Raw genomic sequence first — 18008 nt, 5'->3', positions numbered from 1 at the left:
TTTGCTAATTTTTACCCCCATTGCAATGGAGGTATCAATGATAGTAATTTCAGCTTTTTACGATTATTCCGTACAAAACGCCAAAGACTGGCCCTTTTGGTTTTAGAAATTCAAGCCACTAATATGACCCCCACAGGTTCAAATTATTTTTGATAGTACCCATCTTTGAACTCGACCGTTGCTTTGCCCCGATACATTTTTGTTTCTGCCAAATTTCATCCAAATCTGTCAACGCCTTCTTGACTTATCGTGAGACAGATAGACATGATGATTTGAATAGCTCTGACTAGGGCTAAAAAGTAGATAATTTTTTAGATTGCTATTTTTATTTCTCTGAATATCTCATTTGCGTTTTAGTAACTTTTGACCACTTTCTAGAGACAATTCCGAAGCGATTTTGGTTGACCGGCATTAATGACCGGTTATTACTACTTGAGTAAACGCCACCAGGAACACTACGGTCAAAATTGTCATCCAACACATTTTACTTGAGTTGACGGTGAACTTGCTTAACGTTATTAATGTCTCAACTATGGAAGAAAAATATGGAATATCACTTTATAATCTAATTAAATGGCATATTTGCCAATTATGAAACAGTTTAGGTTCACATCCTCCTTAGAGCTCTAGCTGTGATGAAAGGTGAGACAGTTGTCATTGTCTTAATAGTGTGTTAACGCTCGGAAAATTACTGATTTAGCTTCCAAGACGCAGTATCCGCAAGAAATGTCACTGAATATTTGTATTTTTGTCCTTTTCCCCATTTTGCAACAAGTTTTTCCCACAATACTTGGAAATTACGGGACAGTTTTTAGAAAAGCAGTAGCCAGTGACCAAGCTATAGCTGATTTAATCAGTGTCAACTTTCCCGCGTATCTGCATACCTTTGAAAACTGTGCTACGATAATTTTCTCTGGAAATGAGTTGGTCTGGGGTGGTAATGAGCCCTCCTTCGGATCAACTGTCCTCATGGATTACTACACAGGTAGTATGATCTACGACAAGATTGCTCTCCACAGACGGAGAAATAAGGCGCAACATTGTTGGGCAACGTTTCTCATTCTCCCCGAAGAGTGGGGCATGCTGGGAATGGATATTCACTATTTTTTGGATCTACGTTGTTTCGTTTATCCAAATTATTCGCCACAATTTTTCGTTCTTTTCACGGCAAGGGCACCACTGATGAAACAATACCTTGTTAGAGATGACTCTTCTCCGGCATATTTTGGTATGAGAGAATTCCTAATAGTAGATGCGACAAAAGTGGGGGAAAGTGAGATAGGATTGGGGGAAAGTGAGAAAATTTTAAGGATGGCTTACCACAACATTTACTACGTGAAGATAGCACCCGTCGGATTGGGATTGTCGGAAGAGTGGTATAACTTGGAATGTTTGCCAATGGATTGTTTCGATGAGCTAGTTCTACTGGGCAAAAACGTGTCACGGCTGAACAAATATTTTTGGGGGAGTGACACCCTTTCTGCCCAAGCTATGGGTAATACTCGTGACTCGATTGGTCAAGATAGGGTCGGAAGTCCTTATCAATCCCGGGATCGTCATATTACGAATCTAACCTCGTTTAACGGTTTCCTTGACTATTGGATTTTACAGGACGTATTATTCAATGTGACAACAAACCTCACGGCAATCCATTACATGTCCGGGATTCAAAGTTGGGCATGTTTGGGGATATGTTTTACCACAATAGTCTTTGTATTAACTGCAGTTGTACACCGAAAGCTTATCTCTGATAGCATATACCTGGTGGTGGGGATAACGATAGAGAACTCTGTTTTGGTGTCAAATTCAAATTACAAGGCTAAAATTAAGGGGAAGAAATATCGTTTGGCGGGACTTTACATGATTATCGCAGTCTGGACGCTTTTGGTAGGAACGATTTTGACGAATTGGTACAAGACTACCTTCACGATGGAGATGATTGTCCCTACGATTTACAAGTCTCCCTGGAGGTCAGTTCTCGATGAGGAGGGCATTCGTATTCTGATGCCGTTTAAGCTTTTCGCGGTAGACCATTACCATCCTAGGTCAGACTTCCTTCGGTATATGACATTTTACTTAGCGAATCTGCCAGATTGGCGGGACAGGATGGAAAATATAAACGTTTAGCGGGATATAAGAAGACGGCGATAAAATTGAGGAAAATGATCCTCCCTCATTTAGGGGTCGGAGAGGGTGGTAAATACCTCAAGAATGGGACGTTTTCGTGGGAAGGTTTTTCAAATGGATTGCCGCCATTTGAGAAGAGAGTTTTAGAAGAAATTCCGATCTAACCGGTCGATTATGACGGGACGGATAGTTATGGAATTGTAAAGGTTTTGTCGACCTGTGGGAAGGTGGCGTTGGTGGATTAAAAAGAGAATGACGAGTTTTTTAATGACAATGGGGAAAAGATCACTTTTGTGAGTGGAGATGGGGATGCATTTTTTCCTGCAGTTAAGGGATGGATGATGCGTCCGGTGAGGAGCAGTTATGCAGAGAAGCGTCTCAAAGTGATGATGGAGTCAGGGATTGTGAAACATTGGGAGTTTTTGTACAAATTGTGGAAACCTGAAAAGCTGCTGAGTCACTATGTGAACTGGACACATCCGAAAATTGAGGCTGTTTCTAAATTAGATTTTAATTCTAAGATTACACCAGGTTTTTATGTTTTTGGAATTTGTGTAATAATCTGTAACTTTGTGTTGATGGTGGAGGTTGTGAAGTGTAAATTTGGTTTGAAATTGTATTTCTGGATTGAAGGTTTTTTGGAGAGGAGTGGCCGCTGGGGAGCTAGCTTTCTAATAGATGCGTAAAGAATTCTGAAAAAATGTTCGCAAAAGTATTTAGGAAACATCTGCGATATACTTTCCTTTAATTACTTAGTTGGGATCTGGAAATTTTTTTGCTGAAAATAAAATTTATTAAGGTGAGGATGTTTCCTCCTAAGGAAAGAAACATCCATGATTTTATGCCCCTGTTTTATTTACCGATGTTCAAAAGGTTACTTAAACGTTTGATATCGATTTTGAACACGATATGAGACTGACCTAATTGACTTTAATTTAGGCCTGCATATTCTAAAAAAGCACAAATTAATCAAGTATTCATAGGTTGACATTTTAGGCAGGCTTCTCAGATAAATAACTTTTATTACAAAAATAACAAACCGTAGCATGCGTTAGAAATAGCTCGCCCGTAACCTCCTATTACAAATTTCTATTTTTGTGCACTATTGGTGCAAGCGAGTCAATATTGTTTAGTTATTTTATCCAATTCTTCTGCACTGATGGTACAGATTATTCAAAATTATGTGAATCGCATTACAGTCTAGTTTTGCATCATTGGTGCAAAATTGTGTTTCAATTTCTCCCGACTATCTTTTTTGTACCAAAGGTGCCAAAGAAACAAACTAAACTGATACATAATTCTGTCACAATTTTGACTTTTTTTTCGCAAACGGTGCAGAAGGAACGGGTAAAATTGATGAATAATTTTGACACCTGACCTTCCTGAGTTGGTTCCAATAGGCCAAAATGATAACAAAGAAATTTGCCGATTTCTCCGTGCTGTTGACCCATTTTAGGTCGATTTATCCTATTTGGGTGCACCAAGTTATTTAAAAAAGGTCTTCGAATGTTATTCACCAATGATGCTTAATGCAGTATTAGGAGTAAAATTGCGCCAATGGAGGTTTATACTGTTGGAACTTGTTCAGTTTGTATATATAGATAGATACAACAAGCTGAATGGTAAATATTGCATGCACTTTAGACGGATGTATGTACGAATGGAAGCAGTGGAGAGATGGTCATTTGGTTACGCAAGTAGCGTTAGATGCAAAACGTATCTTATGCAAAGTAAAAGCGTCCGGTTTTCGGTCAGCTAAATATGTAAATACTCTGCAGAAATTATGAGCATGCATTTACCGTAATGTTATACCTTAAAGTTAGTTATGTATATTAGGTAAGAATACTCGGAAATCCAGTGTATTTTTAGAATAAATCTGCACATGAGATCTCATGTGCAGAAATTTACATACAGTGCTATTGCGTCCGCTCTTAAGTATAAAAGAACAGTAGCAGCCGAGCATAATTAACATCTAAAAATCAGTCAGTAAACATCAAACATCACAGAACATCAACATCAGTAAACATCAGTAAACATCACATCACAAAACATCAACACATCAACATCACCAATTAACCACAACACTACGTTCACAAATTAACCAGCAGTTGTTCTGCACCAGAGTGAATTAGATATCTCAATCTGCCTTACGTATATAGGAGATGAGAATCATCACTTAATTGTCCAGTAGTAGTTCAGTACATGTAATGTTGTGTATGAATTCAAGTAACATAAATAAATAATCGTCTAGTTATATTAAATAACTCACATTCAGTCAATATAGTAATCATTTAAGGATTCATGATACATAAATAAAGCAATATAGTGCTTTATGCCACATATTCAGTGCCTCGCCTAATTTAAGTCAGTTACACGTATTACAGTATAATTCATTCTACAATCCATACACATTCCGATCAAACTCTTACGAATAAAATCAGAACTCACATACAGACAGACGGATAGACGGACAGACGGACGGACGGACGGACAAGACAAGTTCAATAGCTCCCATGCTTCGCAGGGCGAGCTAATAATAGTAGTAATAAAACTGGCATTAAGGCCAATTTATCCTGAAATCTTATTTACTAGTTGGAATTGTTGGAAGAAACAAATTAAAATTAACGTTGAATAATTAAAAGCAATCGGACCAGCGGATTTACGATTTAATCGATTCCTCCACAAGACATTCCAGCGGATGGTTAAGCAAAAAGTAAAGAATAAAAAAAATAAAGAATAAAATGAAGATATTTCTCGTTATAAAAATATTGTTTGAAGCTTCCAAGTTAAGACTCCACCCACTAAAAAGGTGGGAAGAATGGATTTCAATATTTTTTAAAACTGGGGAAACCCTTTGGCTCCTCCCCCTCCGTTGGGATGTTGGGTTAAAATCCTTGAAAATTTCAACGAAGCGTTTGCAAATTTCCATCTGCGCTTTTGGGATCGTGTACAACATTACGAGAGCAATTTACTCCATCTATGTCATGACAACGGTATCATTCACGGAACTTGGACGTGATGAAGTCGTCGCGCTATTAATTGACGGGGTTTCTCGAGCGTTTGGGATACTGGTGTATTTTTGGCAGCTGACAAACTTGGACGGCTCCGTCAATATGTTCAATCAGGTGTACGGACTGCATCAAAAGTACAAAGGTACTTAAATATGTTAACCTTTGCCCTGATAATGGGTCAATTATATTTTATTAAGATAAGGTCTGACCTATTTTTCAGGCAAGCGGTATAGCGATGACCTTCCTTATATTTGCAATTATGGGAATTCACTTTCTGCCCTTCTGTTCTTTGGTTGATCACGTACGACATAGGGATGTTACGCGGCACTTTGGAAGTGTCCTACTTCCTGATGTTGTCCATGATTCTATCCCAGGTAACGGTTAGTAAATTACTAATAATAATTTCCAAAATATCTTAAATATTCTAAGCAGTCTCTGTACCTTAGGAATTGTCGGGTTTGCCGTACTCGAACTGCTATTTGCCATCAGTAATGGGTGGTTCACGGCCTTCTTTGGAATGATCCAGGCCATCCTGTACACCGCAACGACACGCTACTTCCTCAACTCTGTCATAAAGTACAAAATAATAGTATGGTGTGGAAATTAGAGTCTTTAAAAAAATATGATTAAATATAGACAATCCTCTGACCATTGTTGGGACGTTAACCTAATCAGGACCCACGGAGTACTCAACTGTTCCTACAACGACCTCTACTCCAAGGTTGCTTGGCCCATGATTCAGTACATGATGGGTGCCTTTCACACCTTAAGCATCGTCGGAATGATAAAATCGTCCGATATTTTGGAAAAGATTGGGCTGATGGCGTTTATTCTTCTTATGACGTGTTTTGAAGCGGCCTGTTTCAACGCGGCCGCCAATGTTTACCACGTGTCTGGGATTCTTCAGGCAGAAATGGTAAGGAGTTCGAGGAAAAGGGAGAAACTGGTGGGAAGGTCGCTGAGAAGGCTGAGGGTAATGGTGGGGTCGTTGTACTTCTTTAAGACGTCAACGATAAATACTTTCATAACGGAGGTTGTGAACTATGTGATCCTGATACTGTTGACGTTTCGATGGTTTTGAGGAATTTTAAATACTGTGTGACGGTTTTTAGTTTCAAATGATAGAGGTGATTAGGATGGTACTTAGTTGACTAGTTTTCTTAATTTAAGTTTAAATTTTATCGAATCAAGAAGACCATTTAACAGGTGAAGTGGTGACTGCAAATTTTCTATCTCTAATTTATTAACTTATATATTTACCCAGTTCTGTCTGTCCGGAACGCATCCCTTCAATGCTTTATTTTACATTGAAGGGATAGGAAAGAGGGACACACAAATATTTCGTCATTATGAGGGTATGCATGCACCGTGGGAAGATAAACGAGTTGACACATATAGTCAGCATTTGCATCATCCCCAAATATAAATACCTATGTAACTATTAATTGTCTCTTTCCATACCATGCTGGAGTTCAGCATTAACCAGATAGGAATTAACTTATGTATTCACCCAGTTCTTTGGGTTGGAACGCATCACTGCAATGCTTTATTTTTTACATTGAGGGGATAGGAAAATGGGGCATTCACATAGTGTCGTATATTTCGACGAAAAAAATTGAGAGAAGGGTATGCCTTTGCCTTCTTTTTCTCTTTCCCCTATAATCAAAAATTGTTGCACAATGTTTGTCTGGAAAGACATGACGCTTCCATGACATTCCTCTTTCGACTCAGACCAAATTTCGTTGAAGTAGATTTGTCGGCAGGGGCATGCCCTTCCCCTGACATTCCCATTGCGTAAAGGCCAAACTGTGGTTGAGGTAGGTATGTCGGGCGAGGCATGCCCTTCCCCCGAAATTCCCGTTCCACTAAACTACCTCCTAATGGAACAATAATATATGCGTTGGACGGTAATGTGTACGTTGGACACTTGAATCTGAGGTGGCTCACTGTTATATAGTAATTTTTCCTATCTACATTTAAAAGATATAAATGCAGTGTATTTAATAATAGTAATATTAATTATATGCATTCTAAGTATTTATCCATCAGATTATGATGGAAATTAAAATTTTTAATAAAATTTTGTTGGGGGAAGGGGAGTGTCAAATTATGTATTTTGTTAGCGGGAGTAGTAGGTAAATTTTTACACATACGGGACTTTGTTTGGTGCCACGGGCACCAAGCAATCGCCTAGTTTAGAAATAGGAGAATATTTTTAAATTAGTTATTGAGTCTTATTTTGCTTCTCATCGAAGACTGATTCCGTCTTCACCGGATATAAACAATGTCAGGGAATTTTCGAATAATAAAGCTTTATTTATGAGATTACTACTGGCTGGCAAATAAAGATTACTCTTCATGTGAATGTGCATATCAATTGTAGTAGAACGCAATAAAATAAGTTTCTGAGCTATATGAATAAATACACGAATATTACGTTTTAGTAATAATAATCTATCCTTCTGTTCAAACGGACAGATTAAATACACAATTCCAGTCTTACCTGCTCAAATAAATTTACTCATTCAAAATTGATTCATTTCGAAATTGAATTTAAATTACTCATAAAACATTAATTTATTTTGATGAATTATTCATTCATTCTCTATTCACCCCTAGTTCTTAATGCAGATCCAAATATGAATAAACAAAAAATTCACTCATTGATTCTGAAATGAGAAATTAATCCTTCATTATTCATTTATTTAATGAATTTTTAATTCATTCATAATTTATTCCTACTAAATGAGTGAATGTGAACAGGCATGATTCAGTCATCCTTTATTCAAGTGTTAATAGATATCAGCTTACACAATTAAATTCTACTAAATGATACTCCTCATGGTAAAATATTCAAGTGCTATCAAAGTGCCAGCCCACTTATATGGAAAATGCTACCGAAGCAACACTCTATGAAAGTTTGTGGCAAAGTAATTATTGCCCCGTGCCCCATAATTGGAATAATTGACAAACACATTTAAACGAAGTGCTTGCATTGTGCTGTAATATTTTCCAGCATTTTATGGTTTCGTTCTTTGAGAGAAAGTTACCCTACGAAGAAAAAGTAGTTTGCTACCGATTTCGATGCTACACTAAACTGTTGTTGTTGTACACATACTTATTTATTTGATTGATATAATGAAACTAAATTTTGTAGATGGAACCAAGGTAAGTGTGGGTTTAATTATATTTTTTGCGAAAAGTTTGTCGGATATTGTGAAGCTTCCGTCAATTAGAGGCATTGCACATGCCATTGTTTCGTGTCACGTACACATTTTTTCACGGTTAACGATGGCCAAAACTTCAATCTATGTTTCAATACCACCACAGATAGGAGAGGGAGAGCAGAATGTCGCCGATAAGGTTTTATCAAGTTGTAGTTAGTCTAACAATTTATTTAAATTGGATTTCTGTCTCGGAATGTTTGCGAATTCCGGGATATCTAAACGACTGTACGTTTCATTTGAAGACGGATTATGCACAGAAAGATGTGGAACGTCACATTGGACGAGACATTTTCCCGCTTGAAGACAATTCATGGCATCCTCCAGTAATTGTGGAGAATACGAATTTGTCTATTGTGAAATCATACCAGATTTGGGAAGAGTATGGTGGAGCGATGTCAAGTACGTATCGGTCAATGATTAACTATAAACGGGTAGTGAGTCGGTATAAGATTTGCCTGGTTGGGGTGATCTTCTCTTACTGGTTTGCCACAGAAGATGATGCCTCCCGTCTAGTTTTCGTAGCCATTAAGCAACTTATCGATGCCTGGCAAAGTCCAAATTTTATATTTTTCGAAGATGTAAAGTTAGGGGGGGAAGTTGTAAAGTTTCCTGTGATACCGCATACTTCGACGATGGCGGTTTGTGTGGTATTTGGAAGCGGAGGGGAGGACGATGGAAAGATTGTAGTAGCTGTGAACGGGGATAGTGGTTATCGAAATGACTTGGTAGGATCAGGGATATCGGAAATGACATCGGCTCGGGAAATTGTATCGACATGGAGAAAACTCAATAAGAATCTGGGCGGGAAGAAGATCTACCTTAAAATGTCCCATAGGAGGCATAGGGTTTCATATTGTTCAATTCGTTCTGCCCGGGCAGGGACTAACTTGTACCGGTTTGCGGCGAATGACTGCGTCAAGTCGTACTTTCTTAAAAGTTACAACGCAACAATTTCTGAAAAACGGGAGTTAACTAGCGGTGTTTTCAATGTGATTGCCAGTGAGACCTTGCCGTACGAAAAGGCCAAACCGATAATGGAACTGCTCCAACGATCCCTATCTTTGGAGTGGATCAAGTATGGGGTACGAGTTGAGAGTTATGCCTTCTCGATTTTTTTTGAGGGAAAGGAGAGAATCGCGTATGCAAATTTGGCCGCAGTGGTTCTTCCGTTTGGCTGGAAGACGTGGTTGTGCGTCCTGGCTTCGGCAATAGGAGTGGGTATTGTCATTTTTTATAAAAGGGCTCGATCCGTTGAACCTGCTGACCGGTTGGCGGGACCAAATTGGAGATGGGCGACCTGGATTTTTGCCAACCTGCTGGACCAGTCGGACGTAAATTTTTTATTGAGAGGAAATCCGAAATTTAAAGGGATCGGATACCAGCCAGTGCTAGCAGTTTGGACGGTGGGCTCGCTTTGTATAGGATTTCTGTACAAGGGCTCGTTATTCTCGTATATGACATCCACCCATGAACCTGTCGTACCGAAGACGTTCGAAGCTCTCTTGGACAGTACTATTCCCATGATTACGACAACATATATGACCCCACTGACTAGTAGGGTGCCAGTTTCCCCACTGCAGAATCTGCTAGATGATTTTGTAACGATACTAGACAGCACGGCCACGTTGCACAATTTAATAGAAAAAATTAGGAATCGTACCATCTATATTCCCGCATATTTTAGGATGGTCCGCATAGCTAGAAATATTTCCTTGTCGCAACCTATCGAAACTTGTAAAAATGGGCGAATGTCGGATTGTGAAACTTTTGATAAAAACGAGATGAATATTGGGAAGAAGTTTGCCATTCTTAGTGTGAAGCGGGATATTGCGGCATTTTCGAATTATTTGAATGAATTTTCGCGCTGGACAGAAATACCGAATGGAAGTCCGACTCCGGTAACTCTGCAAGTGCCTTGGGTTATGTTTTACAATTTTGTGTATGATAGCTTCTCCAGATATATGGCGGGTTTGGTAGAGTCTGGAATTCACTCGTGGTGGGAGCGCAATGCCCACGTGTCCAGTCAGGTCTGGTTGCTGGGCACGAATCGAAGAGTGAGGGAGAACAGTAAGAGGAGGTTTGGGGCGGGAAGCAATATTCCTGGGTTGGTGCAGCGACTTTGGGTTAAGGAGATGGTGGTTAGGGAGACCGAGGGGGAAGCTGGGATTGGTAGGATGACGATTCAGGTTGTTGTGGCGCCAGTGTTAATTTGCTCTGTATTGGTGGGTTTGGCGGGTCTGATTTTTTATGTGGAGTGTAATTTTAGAGAGTATTTTGCAAGGAGGGAGACATCTATGAGAGTAGTGCCTTACTAAGGTCCGGTGGGATTTAAAATAAAATTGTGATAAGTTGACGTCCGAAATGAAATACTGCGATTTACTTAAAAATAAGCTATGGCTGATCCTTTATTGATGTAGTAAAAACTTAACGTTTTATTGTACTTAATTAATTTTCGGTTTTATTTGTTATAACAAATATGTAAATAGTTCAAATTAGTAAGCTTTTGGTAGATAATCAGACCAGTCGACCAATTTGATAAATAAATGATCGACAAATATTCGCTTTTGGGTCAATTTGAGCCTCAATATCCAAACGGTCCTCCATACTGCATGTCAATAGAAGTTTCCATTTAATTTCGAAATACACAAAATCCCGAAAAAATTCGGACTGTTAAAATTTTTTGAAATCGAATTTTTATATTGTTAAGGAAGTAATTCTAAGCGTACATGTTTTTTTTAATTCCCGCCAAAATTCAGAGATTAAAGCGATTTGAATACTGGAAATTTTGGTTGAAGAAACATTAAAAATCCCGCCAGGCGTTAAAATTTGTGTATTAGAGAAAAAGCAGAAATACCGATCTGCTTATAGGTATTTGATGGTGAACAAATCTCATCTTGATGGTCCCATCAAGATGAGAGTTTTACATAAAAAACTTACATTGTGCTGGCAAAATAGAAAAAAATCTCGGAAAAAATATACCTTGTTAACTTTGGAAGTTTAGATCATAGATGTTCAAACCACATGTGGATTCCACATGTGGTGTGTGGTGTGGACATGTGGTCTAAAATTTTGTGTGGATTGTGGACGTGTGGAAAGTGGTCAGAATGACCACAATGTGGATGTGGACGTGTGGAAAGTGGTGAGAATGACCACAATGCGGATGTGGACGTGTGGAAAGTGGTCAGAATGACCACAATGTGGATGTGGACGTGTGGAAAGTGGTGATGGGGACCACAATGTGGTCTTCGAAAACTTGCATCTATGTTCCGTACTATCTAAAATTGCACGTACTGTATTGTCGCTCCCAGCAACATCCGGAAATGTGGAACGCTTATTTTTTATTGCTGGTGCAAGTGCAATTGCTAGATCGCGGAGGGCTCGCATAACAATTAGTAATTTAGAGAAATTGTTGTGCTATAGGCAGTACCTTATAAATCAACAGTCTAACAAAAAATAACAATCAGGATTGTTTGTCGTTGTTTGCTTGGTGAGGGTAAGGCGCACCTAAATTTCAAAATAGTCGTAAAAAGCTGAAATTTGGTACATAGGTCTCTGATGGCTTCTAATGGAAGAATATGAAGTGAATTTGGAAAAATTACAGACTTTTACTTTTGGTCGATTTCCACATTGTGGACTTATGGATTGTGGTCATGGGGACCACATGTGGACGTGTGGTCATGGGGACCACAATGTGGATGTGGACGTGTGGAAAGTGGTCATTGGAACCACAATGTGGATGTGGACGTGTGGAAAGTGGTCATTGGAACCACAATGTGGATGTGGACGTGTGGAAAGTGGTCATTGGGACCACAATGTGGATGTGGACGTGTGGAAAGTGGTCATTGGGACCACAATGTGGATGTGGACGTGTGGAAAGTGGTCATGGGGACTACAATGTGGATGTGGACGTGTGGAAAGTGGTCATGGGGACCACAATGTGGATGTGGACGTGTGGAATGTGGTCTTCGAAAATGTGCATCTAAACTTTAGATCATGTCAGTAAAATTTTCAGAGGCAGATAATATGCGGCGGGTTACACGCATGAAGACACAGATAGAATTATTTTCTAAACCAATTTATCATAAATATTTATGAGCTTGAATGAGTGCCTCTGGATTTTTTGTATCCATCTTCTCCAGCATAATGCACTGCTGGTCGTTCTCATGCTATATTGACATAATTATGTATGGCGATGTGCAAATTTCAGAGTTGTCTTTTCGTTCTTCTCAACCAGAACAAGGATAGGCAGAGTATCGACAAATATTCTTTCTCAACTAGAATTGACCTGAGTCACCTATGTAAATCTTCTCTGTAAACATGTTGTCGGCCAATACGGAATTCTTAGAAAGCCGTCTCTTAATTAATCAGACTTGTGGTGTAAAATTAATGGTAGGTGGTTCTCAGAAAATTTAGATTAAATATCTATGTAAACATCTTGTTTACGTGGATGGTGTCAACTGTGCAAAAGCGAGATCATTTCAGTTACAGAAGTGGAGGGATATTGTCAAGTCTTAGTTTTATCACTGGTATCTGAAGAAAATATGTTGTTTGTTGGAAGAATTTTAGCAATAGTTTTCGTGCTTGGGAGCTGCTTGTCAATAATAAATTGTGACGATTTCGATGATTTTTTTTCAAGTGAAGAAGTGACGACGAAAGGTAAAAATTAGCGAAACCAAGATTGCGGGGAAATATATATTTTGAAATTGTGTCTAGCTGCAAGGAGGGCATCTAAAAGGACAACGACAAGAAGCAGTTATCAAGTTGGTAATAATCTGGTTTGAACAAGAAGCATGGTTTTATTCGAAAATTTATACAGTTTGAATGGTTTTTTTTGGAATAATTGGGCCTTGTTTCGATAAATTTTTTTAAGCTGATATCCAATTTATGTTCGGGTATATTTATCAACTTCATCGTTGAGAATGTGGAAGGGTGTTTTAGCTTAAATTATTTTTAAATGCTAGGTTTGTTAAACCGTTAACCTTGAAAAATTTAAAATTCAAAAACTCTCCCATTTCTCACCTGATTTTATAAACTCGTTTCCTTTATCAAACTATGGTCGGTATATTAAAATTGCAGCCAATTTTGGTTCGACCCGTAAATTTTGAAATCCAAAAACTCCGCCAATTCTAGGCCGATTTTCAAAATTTTAAATTTTTTATAAAAAATTCATCAAGAGCTTTCGAAGACAATTTAAATTTTTTAAATCAGTCAAAAAATGGCGTAGTTTTTGAATTTCAAAATTTACGTGGCGAACCAAAATTGACTGTAATTTAAATGTACGGACCATAGTAGGTAGTTCTATAAATCCCGAATTTTTCTAAAAAGGAGTATTATAGGAGCCCCTCATTTCGTGTAAATTTTGTATAGATTTTTCCTGGCTATGGGCAACTACTACTCGACCCCCTTATTACTACCATCCTGGAGCTAAAGTAGATCCCCCAATCCATACGCCGTACGTGTTGACTTCTGACCGGCTCATAAGGATAAGGTCCGAATTGCTGTACCCATTCCAAGATACAGGATCATATCGGAACATTGGAAGCTATCTGAGAAAGCTACACAATAATCAGACGGAGTTCGTCTTTGGAGTGTTATATTTTGACTTGCCCTTTTTTGGAAAGAAATTTGACTACATTTCTTTGGTAAGACTTGGGGTATATAGTAATTGGCATGGACATACCTGTGCAAATGAAATCCACCTCACTCACCCTCACTCTTTTATATCATGAGTAAATGTACCCCTCATTCCCCTCACTCAATGATGGGTGACTCAATTGAAGCTTCACTCACCATACAACTAAATTAAAACCCTCACTCATCCTTCACTCAGAATCCCCTCACTCATTTCTCATTTTCATCACTCATGCTATTTCCGCTGCATTTAGTCTTTCTCTCTACACAACATAATCAGCTGACTCACAAATTTATGAAAAATTCGTAACTTTTTATATGAAATGCTTGACTAACATAAGATCTATAGTTACCACCGCTATATTGGAAGTGTATTTAGTGGTATATGCCTATCTCTAATTCATATTTTCTCATTCTCTTCACTCATCACTCACATCATACTTTTCTCACTCACTCACCTTCACTCTTTATATATAATCTTTCAATTTCATCACGAAGCTTCATCATTTTTCATCACCTCATCGTGTGTGAAGCTTCAAATTTTCATCAATGAGTGAGGCTGTACAGGTATGGACATGGATAAATATTTCAAGCGGGTTTTCGTAAATAGTTAGTAATTGACGGGAACAGTTTTAAGATGGTTATCACGCTTGTGCGACCTTACGCAATTGAGGCGGTTTTGTTTGAAAAAAATCGTAAACATTTTGTCAAGACCGAAAAGTTAAAAAACGTTCAAGAAAATCTTGACATAAGTTGGCAGGGTAGAACTTGAATTTTAGAGAACCTAAATTTTGTAAGGTAATCTTTCACAAAAAAAAAACATTCAAAAAGAGGCGCGAGCTTACGAATTTTACGACGTTACGAAATGTTCGAAAATAAATGAAGGAATACGTATGTAGGTGTCGCTTCACGGCCATTTATCATTCAGTTCTGCCGAATCTTCTCCAACTTATCGGTTCGTGTTTCCAAATCCTGAGTATCCAAAAGAACTCGATCCAGCCATGGTGGCCCCGCTATATTCGGAGTACGAAATTGGGCCTCATCCGCCATCAGATGGGAAGAAAGCAGGCGTCTATTTACAGTTCGTTAAGTTTTTTAAATAAATCAATTTGATTAGGATTTTGTAAATGTTGTGTCCCTTTTTGTCAGGGTGGAGAGAGATTTGGGAAGGAGAACTGATCAGGTGGGCGTGGAATGGCGGGAACGTGCACGATGGGACGTACAGGAAGGCATCATAGGGGCAGAGTCGTTCCAGCCGGAGCATGTGATCGTGGCAACGTGGAAAAACGTTTATTTCGTGGGAGGTTCCACTCAAGGGGATGATATGGTAAGTGTCCTGCATATGATCCTTAATTGACCAGCGGGAGAAATTAATTAAAAACTTTGAAACCTCCGTTTTTCAAAATATTTACAGACGACGACATTTCAAGCCGTAATAGTAACGGATGAAGTCAGGACGTATGTCATCTACAATTACGACCATATTGGAACAACACCACTTCAGGAGATAGGCGGTCAAAGGACAGCTTTTGTAGTTGACATAATTATTTTAAAAATGACCTATCATACATTCCATTTATTGAATTCAGGTCGGATTCAATGCCGGGAACGGATCTGCGGCGTTCGAGTATGCGCAAACAGACACCATCAGGAACCTCTTGACCTCTGGGAATGTGAACGGGTTTCCGGGTCGCTACATTTTTAGGGTGGACGAAGCCATTTTGCCTGGCCAATGTGGTGAGAAATGAGCTACGTACTGAGAGGAGTTTTGTGTTTGAAAGCTTACTTTTTTTAGCGGGAAATGATTCCCTAGAGGAAGACAAAAGAAGGTTATTTGTCGCCCCGGAGAGCGGGAACATGCTGGGGGGAACAATTGTAAACGTGACAGGGCCGTGTTTCAACTCATCGCAGGAGTATTACTGCAGGTAAGCGCTTATGAATCGATAAAATGCGAGGGTAAGGAAAAATTAGTGTAAAACTGAATCAGATTTCGCGACAAAAAAGTAAAAGCTGTCGTCATCAATGGAAACCGGGCAAGCTGTGTGATGCCGCAAATTTTCGCGGCTGGTTACATCAGAGTTTCATTTGGCGCCGAAGTGAACGGAACCGCCACTAAGGGGGCCGAATGGCGGGCGAGGTTTTTTGTAGAGTCACCAACAAGATCGCCTGAGTTGGTGCGCTTTCCCAAAAGTGACATCAAAAAGAAGAAGCTATCCACGATAACGTGGGACTATAAAAACCTGACGGAAAATAGGGACACGCTTGTGACCTTAGAAGTCTAGGAGTACAGGGAAAATTTGAATTTTGGCGAAATTGTTTTTGTAGGCACGTTGGAGGTGAGTGGGATAACCAAGTTATGTAACTGCATTTTAAGTGTCATCAATCCAATTAAGATATTTTTCTTTAAAGGAAGCGATTCCGAACAGTGGCTCATACGAAGTTCAGAACACTTCGAAATTTAAGAAATCTGGGGAAGAATTATTTGACAAGGCGAGAGTAGCTTTGGTATCGGTTAGATTTGCAAATTTGTCTGAGGGTCACCTAAATCCGTGAGTTTTAAATAAATATTTAGTGATAGAGGGGGGTCCCTTTTTATGGGGAATGTTCGATACAGGATTTTGTGGAGTCATCCCGTCCCGTTGGTCCTATTTCAAGGAAATATTGAAATTATTCAGACTAACGCCACCTGCCAGGAATGGCTAGCGAGAGAAAGGCATCGTCCAAACTTCACGTTGCAGGTAAGAAACTAAATTTACAAGCGATACTTAATTTTTTTGCGGGGGATTTAAATTTTACCAGAAACCGTTAATATCATTGCGAAATAAATCGGCAGCTTCCAATTTGTACTTGCACTTTGACACAAGCACTCAGTGACGTGGGCCGATTCCTCCCTGACCCAGGGTGCGATAAAGATGCCAGATACTCCAATTGTGAGCTCAACCAAAATGTGAAACATTGTGTCATTTCGGCAATTCCGACGTAGGTAGAGCACCTTCTTTTGTGGGCCACCTGCTGAAACAAAATATTGGAAAAATCAATTTTTTTATGTAGTGAGTCCGGTGCAGGTCAACAATGCTGCTACGATATATTCGGTGATCTTTTGTTGAGCTATGACTATGTTTGGGGTGGAAAGCCACGCCGATCGCATGCTGACGGCGCGCACCCGTTCAACGAAACTTACAAGGTTTCTTAAATTTTTGAACGATTTTAAATAATTTTGATTTAAACGGTGATTCGATTCAGGTTCCTGCCTTGTCGCACTATTTGCACCATGTCGCCCCGTTTTATTCGTGTTGCGTCTGGAACTCGGAAAGGAGTCCGGGTTGCTATGATTTTCTCGAGGAGGTCAGAGTTTCTCAAAATTGTGTGGGATACGAACCACCAGGATTGGGTAAAATTTAGGTTAAGCTTGACTTGGTTTCGAAATTGATATTAGCGGTAATTTCATATTTAGCCACAGTTTTTGGTAGCCTCCACTTCTACACTTTTGACGGAGTTGCGTTCACATTTAATCCCAAGGGTGAATTTGTTCTGCTTAAGAGCAACTTTAGCCAGTTAGAGATTCAGGGGCGATTTGAACAGCCCGCCCCTAGAGAGGATGGCAAAGCGGTAAATTCTACCAAGCTAACGGTAATTGCCGCCAGGGAAGGAAACTCTGCTACAGTGGAAGTCCGACTTCGCCCCGAGGAAGCGAGATGGCGCTACAAACTGGATGTTCTTGTGAACGGGGAGAAAGTATTTTTTGATAGAGATCCACAAAAAGTGCAACACTTCCCGGGTAATTTGGTATTTTCTTGGCGGGGAAAGTTCTTATCTGAATAAAATTTAAGGTGTGACCGTGTACACGCCGACCTACGTGCGGAACCAGTCCGTTGTGATTGTCATGTTCAAATCCGGCGCTGGTGTGGAGGTTGTTGAAAATAAGGGTCATACTGCGGCTAGAGTCTACCTACCGACGAGTTTTAAGGTGAGCGGGAATAATTTATATTTTATGGAAATATTTAGAAATTGA

The 18008-nt window shown here is 39.3% G+C and overlaps 1 protein-coding gene across 1 annotated transcript; it reads left to right on the top strand.

The window, feature by feature from the left end:
* Positions 1-14997: 14997 nt before the first annotated feature.
* Positions 14998-18008, top strand: LOC110862221 (protein mesh). The gene is made up of 13 exons (XM_035845335.1): positions 14998-15077; positions 15146-15323; positions 15411-15527; positions 15586-15733; positions 15792-15921; positions 15984-16170; positions 16406-16545; positions 16611-16734; positions 16830-16975; positions 17048-17180; positions 17240-17387; positions 17451-17774; positions 17827-18008. Exons 1-13 carry the CDS (start codon positions 14998-15000, stop codon positions 18006-18008), a joined length of 2037 nt encoding a protein of 678 aa, XP_035701228.1.

This window comes from Folsomia candida, unplaced genomic scaffold, assembly GCF_002217175.1.
Source record: "Folsomia candida strain VU population unplaced genomic scaffold, ASM221717v1 Fcan01_Sc051, whole genome shotgun sequence".
NCBI lineage: Eukaryota > Metazoa > Arthropoda > Collembola > Entomobryomorpha > Isotomidae > Folsomia > Folsomia candida.
Note: the sequence above shows the minus strand (reverse complement) of the source record. Positions and strands in the feature narration are given on the sequence as shown.